Source organism: Propithecus coquereli, unplaced genomic scaffold, assembly GCF_000956105.1.
Source record: "Propithecus coquereli isolate 6110/MARCELLA unplaced genomic scaffold, Pcoq_1.0 Scaffold210, whole genome shotgun sequence".
Classification (NCBI taxonomy): Eukaryota; Metazoa; Chordata; class Mammalia; order Primates; family Indriidae; genus Propithecus; species Propithecus coquereli.
The window spans coordinates 2,859,061-2,877,185 of record NW_012146079.1 but is presented as its reverse complement, the minus strand read 5'-3'; the positions used below and the strand labels follow the sequence as shown (position 1 = coordinate 2,877,185).

General features: G+C 40.3%; 1 protein-coding gene and 1 pseudogene across 3 annotated transcripts in view; one reads left to right on the top strand and one right to left on the bottom strand.

The window, feature by feature from the left end:
- The window catches only part of AKT3 (v-akt murine thymoma viral oncogene homolog 3), a 295,324-nt gene that overhangs the window by 129,953 nt on the left and 147,246 nt on the right, over nucleotides 1-18,125 (top strand). For all 3 annotated transcript variants that reach the window (XM_012644381.1, XM_012644380.1, XM_012644382.1), the window contains one exon: nucleotides 11,241-11,366. In XM_012644381.1, coding sequence (XP_012499835.1) covers nucleotides 11,241-11,366 — 126 coding nt within the window. The remainder of the gene's footprint in view (nucleotides 1-11,240; nucleotides 11,367-18,125) is intronic.
- LOC105810398 lies at nucleotides 5,062-6,057 on the bottom strand (annotated as a pseudogene).

The window sequence follows — 18,125 nt, the reverse complement described above, 5'->3', positions numbered from 1 at the left end:
GCTGGTTCCTCCCCATCTGGATCAGTTGTTCCTTCTTGCCTTTAAATTTTCGTTTGGATAATGACACACCCTGCTTTGTCTCTGAGCCAGTAGGTGGTGTTTGTGGGTGAGATTCGACCACACCCTTTATGATGAATCAGTAGATGCAGTAAAAGGGTGTGCAGGATGACCTCCCTGTTAGTAGGTGGCACTTGCAGGGAGGAGCGAGCTGGGGTGCTGTTTTTGGGTCCTGTAGCTAGCTCTTATTCCTCTAGAGAGGCCCTCTTGTGCCTCGGGTCGTGGGCGGGGCCCTGGGATTTCCAGGTGTGTCCTTATTCTCCCCCTCAGTGGGAGGAGTGAGTCTGGGTCGGGCTGGGTTGGGCAAGCCTGCCCTCTGGCTCCACCACTGCTGTTAGCAGGGATCAACTTCTGCTCTTTGTTTCTGTGCAGAGCTGCCCGGAGGGGCTGAAATGGCTCCACTCAGCTGAAAGTCTGGGCTTGGGGGCTGTGGCTGCCCACAGCCCGCACTCTGGAGCAGGTCTCGCTCCCCTCCACTCTCCCCCACTCCGTGGCCTCTCCCAGGCCTCTGCCAGCAAGCAGGACCTCAGGCCTATGGATCGCCCCTGGCTGTGACATGGGCGGTGGGCGAGAGGCTCCCTACTGAGGATCGTAGCCTGAGCTGTCCTTATTCTCCCCCTCAGTGGGGGCAAAACCGGGAGTGAGTCTGGGTGGGGCTGGGTTGGATAAGCCTGCTCTCAGGCTCCACAGCTGCTGTTAGAAGCGGTCAAAGTTCTGTTCTTTGTTTCTGTTCAGAGCTGCCGGGAGGGGCTGAGATGGCTCCACTCAGCTGAAAGTCTGGGCTTGGGGGGTGGGGCTGTCCAAGACCCACACTCTGGAGCAGGTCTCGCTCCCCTCCAATCTCCCCCTCTCCGTGTCCTCCCCCAGGCCTCCGCCAGCAAGCGGGGCCTCAGGCCTATGGATCCCCTCGCTGGGTGTGACGCGGGCTGGGAGGTTCGGCACCCAGGATCGTAGCCTGAGCTGGGTGCACAGCCCTCCTCTAGGAGGAGGGCCGCTGGTCAGGCACGCTGATCTGCCTCTGAAGGCACACACTCCTCAGTAGGCTCCTTCACAGATTCCTCCTCCATGCCCCAGGGCAGCGCGATCGCGACCCGGGTGCACGGGGTCTGGTCTGCAGGCCTGACCCCTGGACCCTGGAGATCAATCCCTGACCCTGCCAGGGGGAGAGGCGCTGGTCCCGAATCACCTACAGGGCGCCCAAGCTGGATCGATTTCACTTCACCTCGGGGTTTGCCCCACTCTCCTGGAGTCCCCAGGCAAGTAGCACCTGGGAGGGCTGGCGGGTAGGGAACTCGCAGTCTGAGTACTCCTCAGTCTGCTGTAGGGCCCCAAAAGGAAAGGTCCCATTCCTTGGAGATGCCTCCGTGTGGTGGCTAAATTGTCTTTCTGGGCACGCCCGGGTAGGGAGGGGGAAGGAGAGAATGGAGCACTATGGCGTGTGCCGCTAGGCTCGGGTCTGCGCCCGGGGAGGTGCCCCGAGGGGGCTGGGAGCCCAGCGCTGAGTCCACAAGAGGCCACTGCTCACTGGCCGCAGCCATCTCTGGGCTGGTGTTGGCAGGTCTCTCCAGCTGCTCAGGAGCCACCAGCAGTTCGAGATGCTAGGGAGGGGGAAGTTAACCGCTCCACCTACCCTTGTGGCTGGTCTCCAAGCCTCTCGGGACCTTTCTCCTTCCAGTTCTCCTCCGCAACGTCTTCCCGTGGAGTCTCCTGTAGTTTCAGGCACCCTTCCTTCCGACCCTCACCCGATCTATGTTTCTCTGCTTGCTTATTTTTTTTCTCTTTCTTCTAAAATTTGTCTTTTTTGCAGAGACCTTCTGACTGGCGGCTTGTCTCATCCGCCATCTTGGCTCCTCCCCCTGGGCTCTTTTTTGGTTTCAAATGAAGCATAGAATTATTTTTTCTAGATCTGTGAAATAATGACATTGGCATTCTGATGGGGATTGCATTGAATCTGTAAATCACTTTGGGTAGTATGTACATTTTAACAACGTTGATTCTGCTGATTCGTGAGCATGAGATATTTTTTCGTTTGTTTGTGTCACCTGCAATTTCTTTCCTCAGTGTTTTGTTTTTTTTTGCAGAGATCTTTCACCTCCTTGGTTAAGTATATTCCTAGGTATTTTATTTTCTTTGTGGTTATTGTGAATGATATTGAGTCTTTAATTAGACTCTCAGTTTGACCATTATTGATGTATAGAAATGCTGCTGATTTATGTGCATTGATTTGTAACCTGAGACTTTGCTGAATTATTTATCAATTCCAGGAGTCTCTTTGAGGAGTCTTTGGGGTTTTCCAGATATCAGATCATATCATCAGCAAAAAAGCGATAGTTTGATCTTCTCTTTCCCAATTTGGAGACCCTTTATTTCTTTCTCTTGCCTGATTGCTCTAGCTAGGACTTCCAGAACTATGTTAAATAGAAGTGGTGACAGTAGGCACCCTTGTCTTGTTCCAGTTCTTAGTGGGAATGCTTTCAACCTTTTCCCATTCAGTATAATGTTGGCTGTGAGTTTCTCATATATGGCTTTTATAATTTTGAGACATGTTCCATCTATACCTAGTTTGTTGAGGATTTTTATCATGAAAGGGTGTGAAATTTTGTGAAATGCTTTTTCTGCATGTGTTGAGATATCATATAGTGTTTGTTTTGGCTTCTGTTTATGTCGTGAATCACATTTATTGATTTCTATATGTCGAACCATCCTGCATCCCTGGGATGAAGCCCACTTGATCATGGTGGATTATTTTTTTAATGTCCTATTGAATTTGGTTTGTTAGTACTGAGGATTTTTGCATTTATATTCATAAGGGATATTGATCTGTAGTTTTCTTTTTTGTTGTTGTTGTGTTCTTCCCTGGCTTTGGCATCAAGGTGATACAGGTTTCATAGAATGAGTTGGGGAGAATTCCCTCCTTCAGATGTTACGGAATGATTTCGACAGTATGGGTACAAGCTCTTCTTTGTAGCGTTGGCAAAATTCAGCTGTGAATCCATCTGGTCCAGGGCTTTATTTTTGTTGGAAGCTTTTTTTATTACTGCTTCAATCTTTTTGCTCATTATTGGTCTGTTCAGGAGTTCTATTTCTTCCTAACTGAGTCTTGGGAGGTTGTGTGTTTCCAGGGATTTGTCCATTTCCTTTACATTCTCAAGATCATGTACCTAGAGATTTTCATAGTATTCACAGATGATATTTTGTATTTCTGTGGTACCAGTTGTAATATCTCCTTTTTCATTTCTGATTGAGCTTCTTTGGGTCCTTTGTCTTCTATTCCTGGTTAATCTAGCAAGAGGTCTATTAATTATATTTATCTTTTCAAAGAACCAACTTCTTGTTTCATTGATCCTTTGTATTGTTTTCTTTGTTTTCCATTTTGTTTAGTTCTGCTCTGACCTTAGTTATTTTCTTCTGCTGGCCTTGGGTTTGGTTTGCTCTTCTTTTTCTGGCTCCTTGAGACATGTCAACAGATTGTTGATTTGTGATCTGTCTTTTTTAGGTAGGCATTTAAGGCTATGAATTTTCCTCTTAGGACTGCTTTTTCTGAATACCATAGATTTTGATAGCTTGCATTCAGTTTGTCATTCAGTTTGAGGAATCTTTTGATTTCTATCTTAATTTCATTATTGACCAATAATTGTTCAGCAGCAGGTTGTTTAATTTCCGTGACTTTGTGTAGAATTGAATGTTTCTCTTGGTGTTGATTTCTAGTTTTATTCCACTCTGGGCTGAAAAGATACATTATATAATTTCTGTTTTTTGAATTTGTGAGATATGTTTTGTGGGCTAAGATATGATCAATCTTTTAGAATGTTCCATGTGCTGATGAAAACAATATATATTCAGTAGTTTTGGGGTAAAATGTTCTGCAAATGTTTGTTAGGTCCATTTATTTTAGAGTCCCATTTAAGTCCAGTGTTTATTTATTTTCTGCTTGAATGACCTGTGCAGTTCTGTAAGTGGGGTGTTGAGGTCCCAGGCATTTATGATGCTGCTCTTTATCTCTTTGCTTAGATCTAATAGGATTTGCTTTATGAACATGGGCAGTCCTGTGTTAGGTGCATAAACATTTAAGATTCTTATGTCTTCTTGTTGAGTTGCTCTCTTTACTGCTATATAATGACCATCTTTGTGTTTCTTTACTATTTTTGATTTAAAGTCAATTTTATATGATACGAGAATGGCTATATCTGCTTTCTTTTGGTTCCCATTTGCATGGAATATTTTTTTCATCCCTTCATTGAGTCTGTATGAGTCCTTGTGGGTTAGATTTGTTTGCTGAAGACAGCAGATACTTGGGTTGTATTTTTTCATCCATTTAGCCAGCCTATGTCCCTTAAGTGGGGAATTCAAACCATTCACATTGAATGATAAAATTGATATGTGGGAAGTTTTTCTTTTCATTTTGTTGGGTAGTACTTTATTGCTTTGTTTTACCTTTTGTACTATTGTTTTATATGAGCTCTGAGCTTTAGCCTTTGGATGGTTTTACTCTGGTGGATGACTATTGTGCTGATACACGTATAATGGAGTTCTGAATATTTCCTGCGGGGCATGTCTGGTCTTAACAAATTCCCTCACTGTTTGCTTTTCTGCAAAAGTTTTTATTTCTCCTTCATATATGAAAGTTAGTTTTGCAGGATACAATATTCCAGGCTGTCAGTTGTTCTTTTTATGAATACTGAAGATGGGGCCCCAATCCCGTCTGTCTTTACATAACCAATTAAAATTTATTTAAAGAGGTAGTTTTATACATCTTTTTAATAAGTGAAAATTAAAAAGTCTTAGAATTAAGCAATGAATCTTTGATATCATAAAGTTGTTTATAACAGTCATTAAAGTAGTGGTAACATTTTGCCCTTGTAAAAATGTCACAAAATTTACATCACAACTTGGATCCACAATGATTCAAGTGTTTTATCTTACACAATAAGGATTCGGTCAGTTTTAAGATAAAATTCCCCAGGCATGCTATCCTTAAGTCCTTCCTCATCACCATCCATCAGCTCACACAGTGGGATAGCTGGCTGCTGTGGCAATTCCACACTGGTTGTCTCTGCCTTTGGCTATTTTTACGTTCCAACCGCACTCTGAACGCCAGCTGTTCTTGACAAGCCAATATTTATTGTTATCTGAATCTTTTCCTTCAAAGCCATAGCCAACCACCAGGACACAGTGATCCAGGTCTTTGCTTCTACATTCTGGTTCATAATAAATGCCTGATTTATAGAACTGGAAGGACATATGGCCTGCATCAGTAGCAACAGAATTGGGCCCCACAATAGCCACTGCGTTCATCAGAGCCTTCTCCTGCACAGGGATGTCCACGAAACCAGTGTCATTAGCAACAGAATTCTCAGGCTTGTATTTAAAGATTTCATTCCTTGCCACATACAGATAGGATTTTTCAGAGTCCAGGCCTCTGGTCCCCTTAATATACTGAAAGGCATAGTTCATCAGGCCACCATCTGAGCCATGATTGCCTTCAGGCTGAGAGCAGTCCACCAGGTTCTGCTCCCTCAGAGAGACGGTTTTGCCAGTGTTCCAGAACATCTGTCCTTCAAGAGCACCAGTTGAACTAAAAGCCCAACAAGAACCACACCGACCCTGATTCTTCACAGGAGTCACATAGCCTTTCTCTCTCCAATCCAAAGATTTGGGGACCTCATGAAACAGAGGCTTTTGGAACACTTTCCCCTCCTTGTGCTTCTGGTTTAGAAAGGCATTCGTCACTTGCCTGAATTCTTCATTGGTCCTGTCACCAGAGGCGTTCATTGCCATGGTGAAGCCGTGTTTCCCTTGGCTGTATTCCCCATTGTGCAGTTCAGTCATTGTCATATTCTTCTCCCACACTGCTGTCCTCCATCCTTCTTCATTTGTGCCATATAGTTCCCTGTGCATAGCTTTCCACTGGTACCACTGTGTATCTAGATTTTGATCAAGTTTTGGAATAGCTGAGGCTATTCCCAAGCAAAAGGCAGCCAGGAAGCGTGAAGGATTCATGTTTCAAAAACCTGCGGTGCTCTTAGCTGCGCAGGCGCACTCTGCGGACACAACTTCAATATTGCTGAGGCCACAGAGTCTCTCCCTTCTGTCTGGTAAGGTCTCGGTTGAGAAGTCTCCAGTTACCCTGATGAGTTTTCCTTTGTGTGTTACTTGATGTTTTTGCTTCACAGCTCTCAGGAGTTCTCCTTGTGTTGACTTTGGCTAGTCTGTTGACTATGTGTTTTGGTGATTGACTCTTTGCAGTGAATCTCCCAGGTGTTCATTGAGCTTTTGTACTTGGATGTCTAAAAGTCTAGCAAGACCGAGGAAGTTTTCCTCATTTATTCCCTCAAGTCGTTTTTCCAGTCCTGTGCATTTTCTTCTTTACCCTCAGGTTTGCCTGTGATTCTTAAATTTGGCTATTTTACATAGTCCCATATTTCTTTTAGGCTGTGTTCATTCCTCTTAATTCTCTGTCCTTTATTTTTGACTGATTTAATTTGAAAGAGTTGTCTTCAAGCTCTGAGATTCTTTCTCCTGCCTGGTCTAGTCCATTCTTAAAACCTTCCACTGGGCCGAGCGTGGTGGCTCACGCCTGTAATCCTAGCACTCTGGGAGGCCGAGGCGGGCGGATCGTTAGAGCTCAGGAGTTCGAAACCAGCCTGAGCAAGAGTGAGACCACCGTCTCTATTAAAAATAGAAAGAAATTAATCGGACAACTAAAAATATATAGAAAAAATTAGCTGGGCATGGTGGCGCATGCCTGTAGTCCCAGCTACTTGGGAGGCTGAGGCAGAGGATTGCTTGAGCCCAGGAGTTTGAAGTTGCTGTGAGCTAGGATGACGCCACAGCACTCTAGCCTGGGGCAACACAGTGAGACTCTGTCTCAAAAAAAGAAAAAAAAAAAACCTTCCACTGTATTTTGTATTTCCTTAAATGAATTTTTCCTTTCCCCAATTTCTATTTGTTCTTTTTTTTAATATGTCAATCTGATTAGTGAACTCTTCATTCATTTCCTGAATTGTTTTTCTGGTTTCTTTCAGTTGGTTTTCCATTTTCTCTTGGATTTCATTGAGCTTCCTTACAATCCATATTTGGAATTCTTTTTCTGTCTTTTCAATATTTTCATTTTGGTTGGTATCCATTGCTTGAGGGCTGGTGTTTCATTTTGTGGGTGTCTTTTCGCTGATTTCTTCTCATCTGGGGAAGCTGTCACTTCTTATTTTTGGATTTTCTTTTGTTTAGGTGATGCTTCCTCACCCCACATACTTATAAAGGAATGTCTGTAGCATATGTTGGGTAAGAACCTTTGGCTTTGTTTAGTGGGTGCTTTGATGTCAATCTAGGTTCTGGATGGATGCCTTGGTTATGGATATCCTTAGTGTGATGGTTTTCTCAGCTGCTAGTTGTTTGTCAGCTGTAGCAGTGGTGAGCTATGTGTGTGGGCAGATTCCCTGTTTCTCTTTGATGAGGGAGGGTGGAGGTCTTTGAAGCCCTGTGGTCTTCTTAACAGCGTGAATTGTTTTAGCACGCCCAATTTAACCTCTGAGACAGTAACTGGTGGTTGTGGGTAATAATCAACCACACCCTGTACGACTGAGTCAGTAAATGCTGTAAAGGGCTGTGCAAATTGACCTCCCTGTCAGTAGGTGATGCTTGCCAGAAGGAACAAGCTGCAGTGTTGTTTTTGAGATCTGTGCTCAGCTCTAGCCCCTCAGGAGAAGCTTTTGAATGCCCCAGGTGATGGGTGGGGCCTTGGAACTTCCAGGTGAGTCCCTGTTCTCCACCACAGCAGAGGTGTGTGGAGGAGTGAGGCTTGGCTGGGTAGGTTGGATCAGCTTGCCCTCAGGCTCTACAAAAGCTGGTAAGGTAGCTGTTTTGGCAGGGATCATAGGTCTGTTCCCAGCTCCTGGGGAAAGATGCTAGGGAGGGGCTGAAGTGGCCCCACTAAGCTAGAAAGTGTACTTGTGGTGGGGGGGCCACTATCTGGCTGTCAGGAGAGGGTGTCAGTCTTCTCCCACCTCCCCTGCTTCATGTTCTCCCTCTGGCGTCTGCCAGTAGGCAGGAGCTCAAACTAGCTGAGCTCCCCGATGATGGGCCTGTGGGCTGGGAGCTTCCCTGTCCAGGATCCCACCCTGGGCTGAGAGCATGGCTTTCCTGTGAGTGGAGGGGTGCCCCCGAGTGCCCTGTGGCTGGGACCCACACTGCACTCTCTTTTAAGTTTTGCCCCCCTGGGCTCCCTTGCCTCTCGAGATTAGTTCACAAATCTCCCCTCTGTGCCCCTGAACAATACGATTGAGTCCTGGGGGTGCGGGTTCTGGCCTGCAGGCCTGTCCTCGAGTCCCTGAATATCAATACCTGGCCATTGCCAGGGAGAAGCTTTCTGGTCCCAAATTGCCTATGGGGTGATCAGGCAAGTTTGATGTCCCTCCACTTCGGGGTGTGCCCTGCTCTGCAGGAGCAGCCAGCCAGGCAGCACTCGGGAGGGCTGGCGAACGGGGCTCACAGTGCGAGCACAGAGAACAACTGTGCCCTGCAGTTGTTTAAGAGGAAAGGTTTGAGCCCCTCTCTCTGTGGAAGCCCCGGTGTGGTGTATGCACCAACAGAGGGAAAGCAGCAGCTCCTGAGCGCCCTGGCTCGATCACCTCTGTTCGCCGGAAGGAGAGGGGAATGGGAGGAAAAGTGTTTGGATGGTGCAGAGCTAGCACTGTGGTCATCTCCAGCCCTCTCTCCGGAAGACAGCCTGCTCTGAATGTTTAGGTTCTGGGGTCATGCAGGTCCCCTGGAGCCCACCAGCCCCCTGTGGCTCCAGCTGTCTGGCCGGAGTTGGGAAATATTTGCGAGGGAATGAGCAAGGCAAAAACTGTGTGGCTGAAGCCCCCTGGGTAGGACAAAAGCACACTATGGGTGGAGAAGTAATATGGCACCTGCCATCTCGGCTCAGGTCTGTGGTCACAGGAAGCGCCCCAAAGGGCTGCCAGGGTGGTACTTTGTCCTCAGGAAGCTCTCAGTTCTGGCAGCAGCTTTTGGGCTCGTGAGGGTAGAAAGGCTCTTGGGCAGCTCAGGAGCCTGCTGACTGCCAGAGACGTGCAGAAGGGAGAAGCAAGCTGCCCCACTGACCCTTTTCACTGGACTCAGCCTCTCTGGGGTCATCATCTGCTGGTATCTTGCTCCTTCTTGTTCTGCTCTGCAGCTTCTTCCCATGGAGCCTCTGGTAGGTTCTGGCACTTTTCCCTCCGAATTATACCCAATCTATGATTGTTTGTTTTTTCTTTTTCATCTAAAACTTTTTCTTCTTTCTGAGACTGTCTGGCAGCTGCTGTTGCTGGTCAGCTGTTTTGTCTCTCTCTGATAAAGTTTCAAATTCCACATTGCAACCAACCTTTTAGAAATTATGCCTTGTCAAATTTTGGTGTAGTATCAAAGAAGGTCATCCATAACTATATTTGAGTATTTTTTTCCTTTTCCAGCTACCTGTTTGAGCCAGATTTTTTCCCCCCTGTAATTCAACCACAATAACATTCTGCAGCAGTTTGAAAGTAAGAGCAGAAAAGAGAATGCAGCTGTCTTTTATTAAGCCAGACATTAAAAAGATTTGCAAACATGCAAAACAATGCTACTTTCCTCACTGTTTTAGAAAATTTTTATTTTTTATAAAAATATGTTATTTGTGTTACATGCAATGAGTTTTTTATTTTTAAAGGAATTTATGGAAAATTTTAAATTTTCTTATTTTCAATTTTTAATATAGTAAACATTATGGATACAATCTACATAAACAAAAGGTCATTGGGGTTCTCAGTAATATTTAAAGGTGTAAAGAAGTTCTGAGATTTGCTGATTTGGAGGAATGATTTCACATCTGAACTATAAGTTGGGGTGAGATTGCCTTTTATTGTAAGAGTCTTGGACTTTACATTTTACGGTAAGAGTAGATTGTAAACAGTAAAGAGTCAGGATATTTTTGAGCAGAAAAGCGATAAAGTGAGAGTGGTACACACACATACAAGATTAATCTGGAGGTGATGGATAGATCAGGATGCACGGGACTTGATTGAATGGAATGGGGGAGAGCAGTCATTGATACCAGCAGAAAGGCAGATGTAAGGCATTAAGGGCCCAGTTGAGGTTAGGCTACATCAGGGATACCTGTGAAGGCGGTATTGACCCAGCTGCTGGTAGGATAAGAGGAAGGAGCATTCAAATGTTAGGTTTGAGCTTGAGTCAAGAGAAGAAGCTGATTTGTAAGGAAACTTAATCTGTTTGCAAGTTTTTCTAGTTATATGACTAAGCATTTGAGATTTAATAACCAGGTAGAAATATCCAGAAGAGAACTGAAAAATGAGACCAGATAGCTTTCCAGCTCTCTGGAAAGCTCCCTAGCTCTCTGGGGTATCATGGAGCATTTCTGTTGCTTACAATTAGGAAGAGTCCTTTAGTAGGTAAGCAAATGGTAATCTAGTTGCTAAAAATGTGTACTTCGGTGGTTAGGTGATAGCTTATCTCAAAGGCTAATACCGTATACATTTATTGACTATTATGTACTCGGCTTGGTACCAGACGTTCTTAACAATTATTATGTTTGTGTGTGTGTGTGAGTTTGTATGGTTTTAAACCCTATTAACCCATGTTCTTTCATTTTCTTCACTTAGTAACAGCATTGTACAAAAGGTTATTTTCCTGTAACAATAAAATGCTGTTTAAACAAGTTATAGTCAAGATTCAATAATGAAAATACTTTCTTTTCTTAAGAAAATGACTCAATTAGTACTTGATACATGGAAGAGAAACATCTATTTCAGACCCCTCCTAGGATAAGTGTTTTTCATCGAAATCCATTGATACTGTGTGGATGATTTACTAAGGCTTTTTAAAACGGCTGAAAATATGCTCTAACAGCCATCTGATAAAATCAAAAACTGAACAAAATGTGTACTCAGATGAATGATTCTCTGAAGGAATAATGGTGCAAATGAATTATCAAAGTGTGAAATCATTAAAAACAAAACATGTTTGGGTTTTTATTGAATCTTAATTGTAGGCTTATGTATTTTCTTTTGTAAGCTAAGTTAAAAGAAAATTGCCTAACTAAATTTTTGGAGGCCAGTGTCATAGGACATATATTGTACCACAATTTATTTTTCACGTAAAAGCTGCTGTTCATTTTTTTCAGCATTAACATGCGTGCTTTCCTCATGTAGGAGAATATATAAAAAACTGGAGGCCAAGATATTTCCTTTTGAAGACAGATGGCTCATTCATAGGATATAAAGAGAAACCTCAAGATGTGGATTTACCTTATCCCCTCAACAACTTTTCAGTGGCAAGTAAGTTAATTATAATCATTGATTGACCTTGTATTTATTTATTTGTATAATTTTATGTGTCAGACATCTTTAGGATATATGAGAATCCTGTGAAAAAGTTTGGGTTTATGTTGAATAGCAGAGAAATTTTCAGCTTTGATAGAGTTTCAGTTCCTTAGCATAGGGATTACCAATAATATGTGGTCTTATACAGTGCAGTATAGTTTAATATTTGTTATATTTAGAACTTGAATGTGACAAATACAATTCCCCAAATATGTACCTCAAGTTTTTCTTTATAAAACGTAAACAAAGACCTTTCAACTTGATTGCTAGATTGAACTTGGCTGTAAGATGTTGCGGGACTTAGTGCATTTCTAATCAAAGTTTTCTGTCATAATCTTAGCTCTTTTGATTGATTGTATGATGAGAGAAACAAATGATTTACTTTAGAAATAATTTTTCTGGGAAGATTTTATGTTTGTAAATTTTTCTTCCTTATAAATATCTAACAAACATGATTATAACTTGTCTAGAAATTATGTATTTGCTTGAACACAGCACAAAATAAAGTGAAAGATGATGATGATGACAATTGTGTTATGAGTAGGCTCTTCAGACTGTTCAGATTTACTGATTAATCAATAAAAGAGGCTTTCTGTGTTCATTTAGAAGTAAAGCATTTTAAGTTATGGTAAGTTAAACTATAAGAGCTACCTAGTCTGTATCATTGAGATATAAATCTTTAGATGATATCCTTAATTTTCATCTTGATTATATGTTATCAGCCACATTTGGAAAGGATATGAGGGAAAATTGAAGCTAAAAAATGCAATAAAATAACAACGAAAAATCCAAGAAAACAAAAATCCTTGAATGTTATAAAATTCATTTTACCATTAGAAGAACCCGTCTTTTTTGCCCCTATTCTTTTATTCAGATTAACCCTTCTAAGTAGGTTAGAATGGATATTGTATTTTTTTTTGAAGAAAAAGATGAAACAGTAAACCAAAGGGATAAGGGTTCGTGAAGTCATATGAATGATAAGGATACTAACTTTAAAAAATCAAAACAAAAAGCCCTCTCTGTGTATATCAGTGGATTCTTATGTAAGGATTTTATTTTATTTTTTTAAGATGAGATCACTATATATGTATGTATTAGGTAAGGGAAATGTCTTTTTTCCCTGTCAAAATGCTTATTAGATAATAATGGCTTTCTTTCAGTAGAAAATTTTTTTTAAATCCTATTGTCAATTGAAATAATATTTTGTATTTTATATTGACTTAACACATTTTCATTTTAAAATCGTTTGGGTGAACGTTTGCTTTAAAGTGATAGAAATTAGATTTTAAAACATAAGCAGCATGTATTATCATGCCCTACCTAAAGCTAGTGTAGTTTCTGAGTTTGTCCGTTTTACTAGCAAATGCTATTGGTTTGTCTGAAGTAATTTATAAAAGTACAGAATTCCTAGTATCTGCTGATCAAAATGCAGCATTTTTTGACCTTATGAAATTTCACACCCCAACAAGTTTTAAAGACATACTGTATGTCACAGTCTGCCAACATCTGCTCCAACACTTCCACTGGCAGAGGCTGAAATAAATGCTGCACTCTTGGGGAGAGATCCTATTTAGTGACTGACAGTCAGCTTATTTATCCATGAAATAAATATTATTCGACATCTGTAATCTTTACTCACATAATCGAGTCGTTGTAGGTAGTTGATTCAAAGTAACAAGCAAAGTTGTAAACCAGCTCCTTAGTTTTGAGAAGTATGATTAACTTGGATCTTAGACTAAATAAATAATTTTCAGTTGATTATTCTTAAAGCTTGACTTATTGCAGTCTTAAATTCTATAAATAATAATTAGCTGGAGAAATAAGGAGTCTCATGAAATGGGCATTAGTTGAAGAAATGGTTCAAATTTCAGCTTTGCCACAAGCTATGAGCAGCATTACCTGGGGCAGGTTATTCTCTAAAACACTCTGATCTTTATTTTGTTCTTTCATCAGCACAGTAGAAACACTTGGATTCAGTGGATTTGGAGGGCCCTTTTTGTCCCTAACATTCTATGATTCTGTGAGGTGGACTTTGAGCAGGCCCTTGAAGAGTGGGTAAGAGTTAAGCAAATTAAAATAGAGGAGAATATCTTGCGGGCCAAGGGTGACAAAGAATGTTTTTTATGAGGCATTAAGAGAAGAAATAGTTGGAGCAAGAGAGGATTACTTCACCAATAGTTTACATTTGCTCTGGCCCTCTTAGGTATATTTTAAAAAGAGTATTTCACAGGATAATTCTAAGGTATGTTGGGAAATGTTATATATACATACATCCCCTTGATAGCTACAGTTTGAGTCCCCTATTTTTCAGATAATTAAAATGTTACTTCAAATTTAATATATGGGGATTTCAATAAAGTTTTACTAAAATAGGCTTTTTATCCCTATTAAAAAAAATAGAGTATGAGAACTGGGACTTTCAAATTGATCTTTCCAATCTTTATTAAATTTCAAATCCTTCCATTTTGATTTAAATTTTTCAAAAAGTTTTATACTCATTGTTAACACTTTGTAATCCACTGCAGGCTAGCTTCCTCCCTTATTCACTTGATTGAAACCACTTTTAGTAAATTCTCCAGTGACCGCTTAATTGCTAATGTAGAGGAGAAGTATCTTTTCTTTCCGTGTTAGGTTTATGGCTGAGGCCCGTATAACAAAAGGAAGATTAACAAGAGAAAAACATACAAATTTATTTAATATAAAATTTAAGTGATACAGGAGGCTTCAGAAATGAATACCCAAAGAAACTCATAAACTTGTGTATTTTTATGGTTAGGATTTGATGAAGAGGTAGTCATGAGGAAGTGTGATTGGACAAAGCATGGCTGTGATCTAATGGTAATAAACTGGCCAAACTTAGCAAAGCCTGTTTGTTCAGATTCTTCTCTGTGTCCTGTCCCTGTGTCTTCACAGATAAAGATGTTCCTTTCCTCTAGGTGTAGGGTGGGCACATTCAGAATGAGGATCTTACGACCTCCTTCAGGGGAAGGTCAGAAAATTCTTCCTAGGTTTTATCACCTGCCTCAGGGGAGAAGGCTGGGAGGAGGGTGAGAGTGATCTTCCTGCTTCTGTTTACTCAAACGCCAAGGTTCCATATTTTGGGGAGCATGTTCTGAACCCCATCATTAAGTCTAGTAGACATTTTTCAGTTCTTACTTTTTCCTGGATTTACATCTGAGCTGTATTTTACACTGTTGATCACCCTCACTTTCTTAGGGTGACCACTCCAATTGTGTTTTGGGGTGACTCTCCTGTTTTTTATTCCTTTGCCTAGTGCATAATTTTGGTATTTAACAGGGTCTGGCTGAGGATTCTTCACACATTGTACACACACACCTTGGGTGGTCATATTGACTTTTCAGGTTTCAGTTACAACTTGTATGTAGCTTAACTCCTACACTCAAATCTCTCAATTCTCACTCTCAAATCTCTTCAGGACAGGCCTCTTTCCTGAGCATTAGGTTACTTTTTTCAGTTGGCTGCTGGACATCTCTGCCTAGACATTTTTTGGACTCAACATGTCCTCAGCTGAACTCAAGATAATTTTGTCTGTTTCTTCCTTTATATTCCTTTATATTAGTAAAGTATATTCCTTTATATTAGTATCTCAGTTCTGTCTCTGAGCAGAAACCTGAATCGATTCCATGCCTTTTTTCCCCTTTCACATCTTCACCCCAATCCCAATCTGCTTCTAGTCCTGCTGGTTATGCTTCTTATTTCTTGAACCTATTATCCTTTCCTATCGTCACCCTAGAGTGAGCCCTCATCATCTCTGCTGTAGATTCTTAACTAGATTCTCTGCCTCCAGTTTGTTTCGTTGATATTCTTCCTTCACATGTCTGTCTGTGGTCTTTCTAAAAGTGCACCCTAACTATGCCATTCCCTTGTGAAAGCCCTGCCTTGAATCTTCATTGCCTACTGGATAAAGTCCATCTTCCTTAATATATCATACAAAGATCTCTTCAATCTGACCTCTAATTTCAACTCTTGCTTCATCTCTCTTCTGCACTGCAATGATGCTTCAACAGTACTAAACTATTTATAATCTTCTATACAACCTATGCTGCTTTTTAACTTGGAGCCTTTGTTGATGCTATTCCCTCTGATTGGAATGTCCTTTGGTCCTCTAATTATCCTCTGGATAATTTTCTTTCATCTAAGACTTAGTTCAGATTTAAATTCCCATCCCCATTTCTTGCTAAATAAAGTACTCCTCTCTGCCCTTCTCAAAGCTATTACCTTTTATTGTTAACACGTTGTTTCTGGATCTTGTACATGTCTCATCCACTAATCTTTGAGTTATTTTCGGGAAAAGAGCTTAGTCTTACTTACCTTATATCTCCTAGTGCTTACATTTGATGGCTTAATATTAATAACTGTTTTCAACTGAATGTCTAAAAACATCTAGTCCAGATTTCTCCTTTTTTAGATGAGAAAAATTAGGCCTTTAGACATTCAGTCATCTGTTGGATTGCCTTACTACGTAGTGGTAGTTAAGTATCAAGATTAAAACTCAAATCTCTCCACTATCATTTGATGTTATTCTCCTCCTCCACCTCCACACTATGACGTTTTCCCTAGATTTAGAGTGATGAGACATGATTTGGGACCCCAATTCCAACACTTAAATTGCTAGGTATCCTTTGGCATGTCCAATAGAATGTAGATAATAATATTTGACCTTCATCCTTCTTTGGTTCAATCAGATATGAATTATATGCAAAGTTCGATTATGGTTGGATGGATTTCTAATGATTGTAGATTGAGATCATCTGTACGTTAAGACACATACATTTTGACTGAAAAATAATATAGAATACACCCATTATTGCAAGGCTGCGTTTAAGAGATACTTTGTGTAAAATAGTTTGTGGATCCAATAGTCATGGTCTCTAACATTTGGACAATTACCAGATTCTCTCATATTCAGTAGCTTGCTTAATTCCAAGGTGGAAATGATTCCTCTAGGGAGGATGCTAGCATTTGCCCAGATGTCTTGGGACTCACCCTATGTCTGATTGGCTCCTTCTTACTCTCTGTGTCCCAAGAAGCACCTCCTAGAATTCTACCTTATTCTATGCTGCAAATACTGATCCATCCTGACAATATCCCTTTCTTGTCTGAAACTTTTCCTTAATCTCTTCTATAAAAAAATAGGTCAGTCTGCATTTTTGAGCCCAATTTTAAAAAATGAAATGACATGTTTTCTCTCTAACCTATTTTTCTGTCTTTTTGAAAGAAAGAAGGAAATTGTGGGGCTTAAACTTATAAAAACCATGTTTATCTCTGAATAAATATTAAAGTCAGATTTTAAATAAATAGAAAAATCATTAATCCTTATTAATGATGAGGATAATCCTATTAACCTTCCAATGGACATACATGGGGATAGGAAAAAAGCTTGTAACTTGATTCTTAGTCTTGCGTAATGGATAATACACCCTAGAATAATAACCCTATAAATCTGGAAAAACCATAAACTGTATAAATATATACTACATAAATATACATGGATTATGAGAGATCAGAATAATTTACTTTAGAAGGGTCGATTGATCATTATACCTGTACTAGATAGTAAAAGGAGTATATAAATTTTTTATATGTAAAGATCTATCACTGACTCTGGAGGACATTCACATAGAACATATAGCAATGGGAGGAAAATGGAATTAATTGCCAAAATGAATTTTATAGAAAACAAATGCTGTAGAAGTTGAGAGAAGCAGCGGGTAAAGGTTAACTAGGGTGACTGAGTGAGAATTTATTCTTGAAATGAGGTTAACATGAGCCATGAAGGATAGGCTTTGATGAAGTTTTGGGTAGGAGGACATTGTCTGTGAGGTTAACAAAATAAGCAAACAAATGAGGCAGAAATGAAAGAGTAGCTTGTTTTGTGAATTGTGTAGGCAATATCCTAGATAGATAGAGAATTTATGTTTTTTTTTTCAAAAAACTAACATAGTTTGTGGAAGGTCTTGAATTCCAGTGTGATGTTTTTAATAGAAAACAGTTGAAAACCATTAGAATTTTTTGAGCATTGGGTTTCCAAGTCAGTATTCGATTAAAAAAAAAACAAAGACCTATCTGGTTATAATGTGTAGTGGAAGGGATATATCCTTAGATAAACAGCATGAGTCAATCAGCAAGGTATTGTCTACTCTAACATCCTTTTCAATCTCACCACTGCCATCCTAGCTCAGTTCTTCATCAGAATTTATTAAAATAATCCCTCTTGGATTATTTTAAATCTCCTAATCAATATCTTGCCTACAAATATTCTTCTCTTTTTCTGGAATATTTAGAAGCAATACATAGGATAAATATATCTTTAAAAAACGTTTCTTTGCAAATATCATCTCTTCAGAAAAATCTCAGATGCTCCCCATTTTCACAAGGGCAAGCTGAATTGTTATATTTTGGTGTATTATATATCCACAATCAAACACTTGCCAAAATTATAACTATTTTTATACCCTGTTTCTTTTCAGTTTTCTTCCCTATTACTCCTTAATGTTACATACATTTTCTTTTTGACATAAATTGCTACATTCTGTTAGGTTTAATTACATACAAAATTCATAACCCTGTTGTTCTGAGTGATTTTTAAACCATTTAATATACTTGATCATTTGAAGATTTGGTGCTTTTTAAAAATTTACTTTATATTTTATTGACATATATTAGAGGTACATATTTTTTGGGTACATGTGA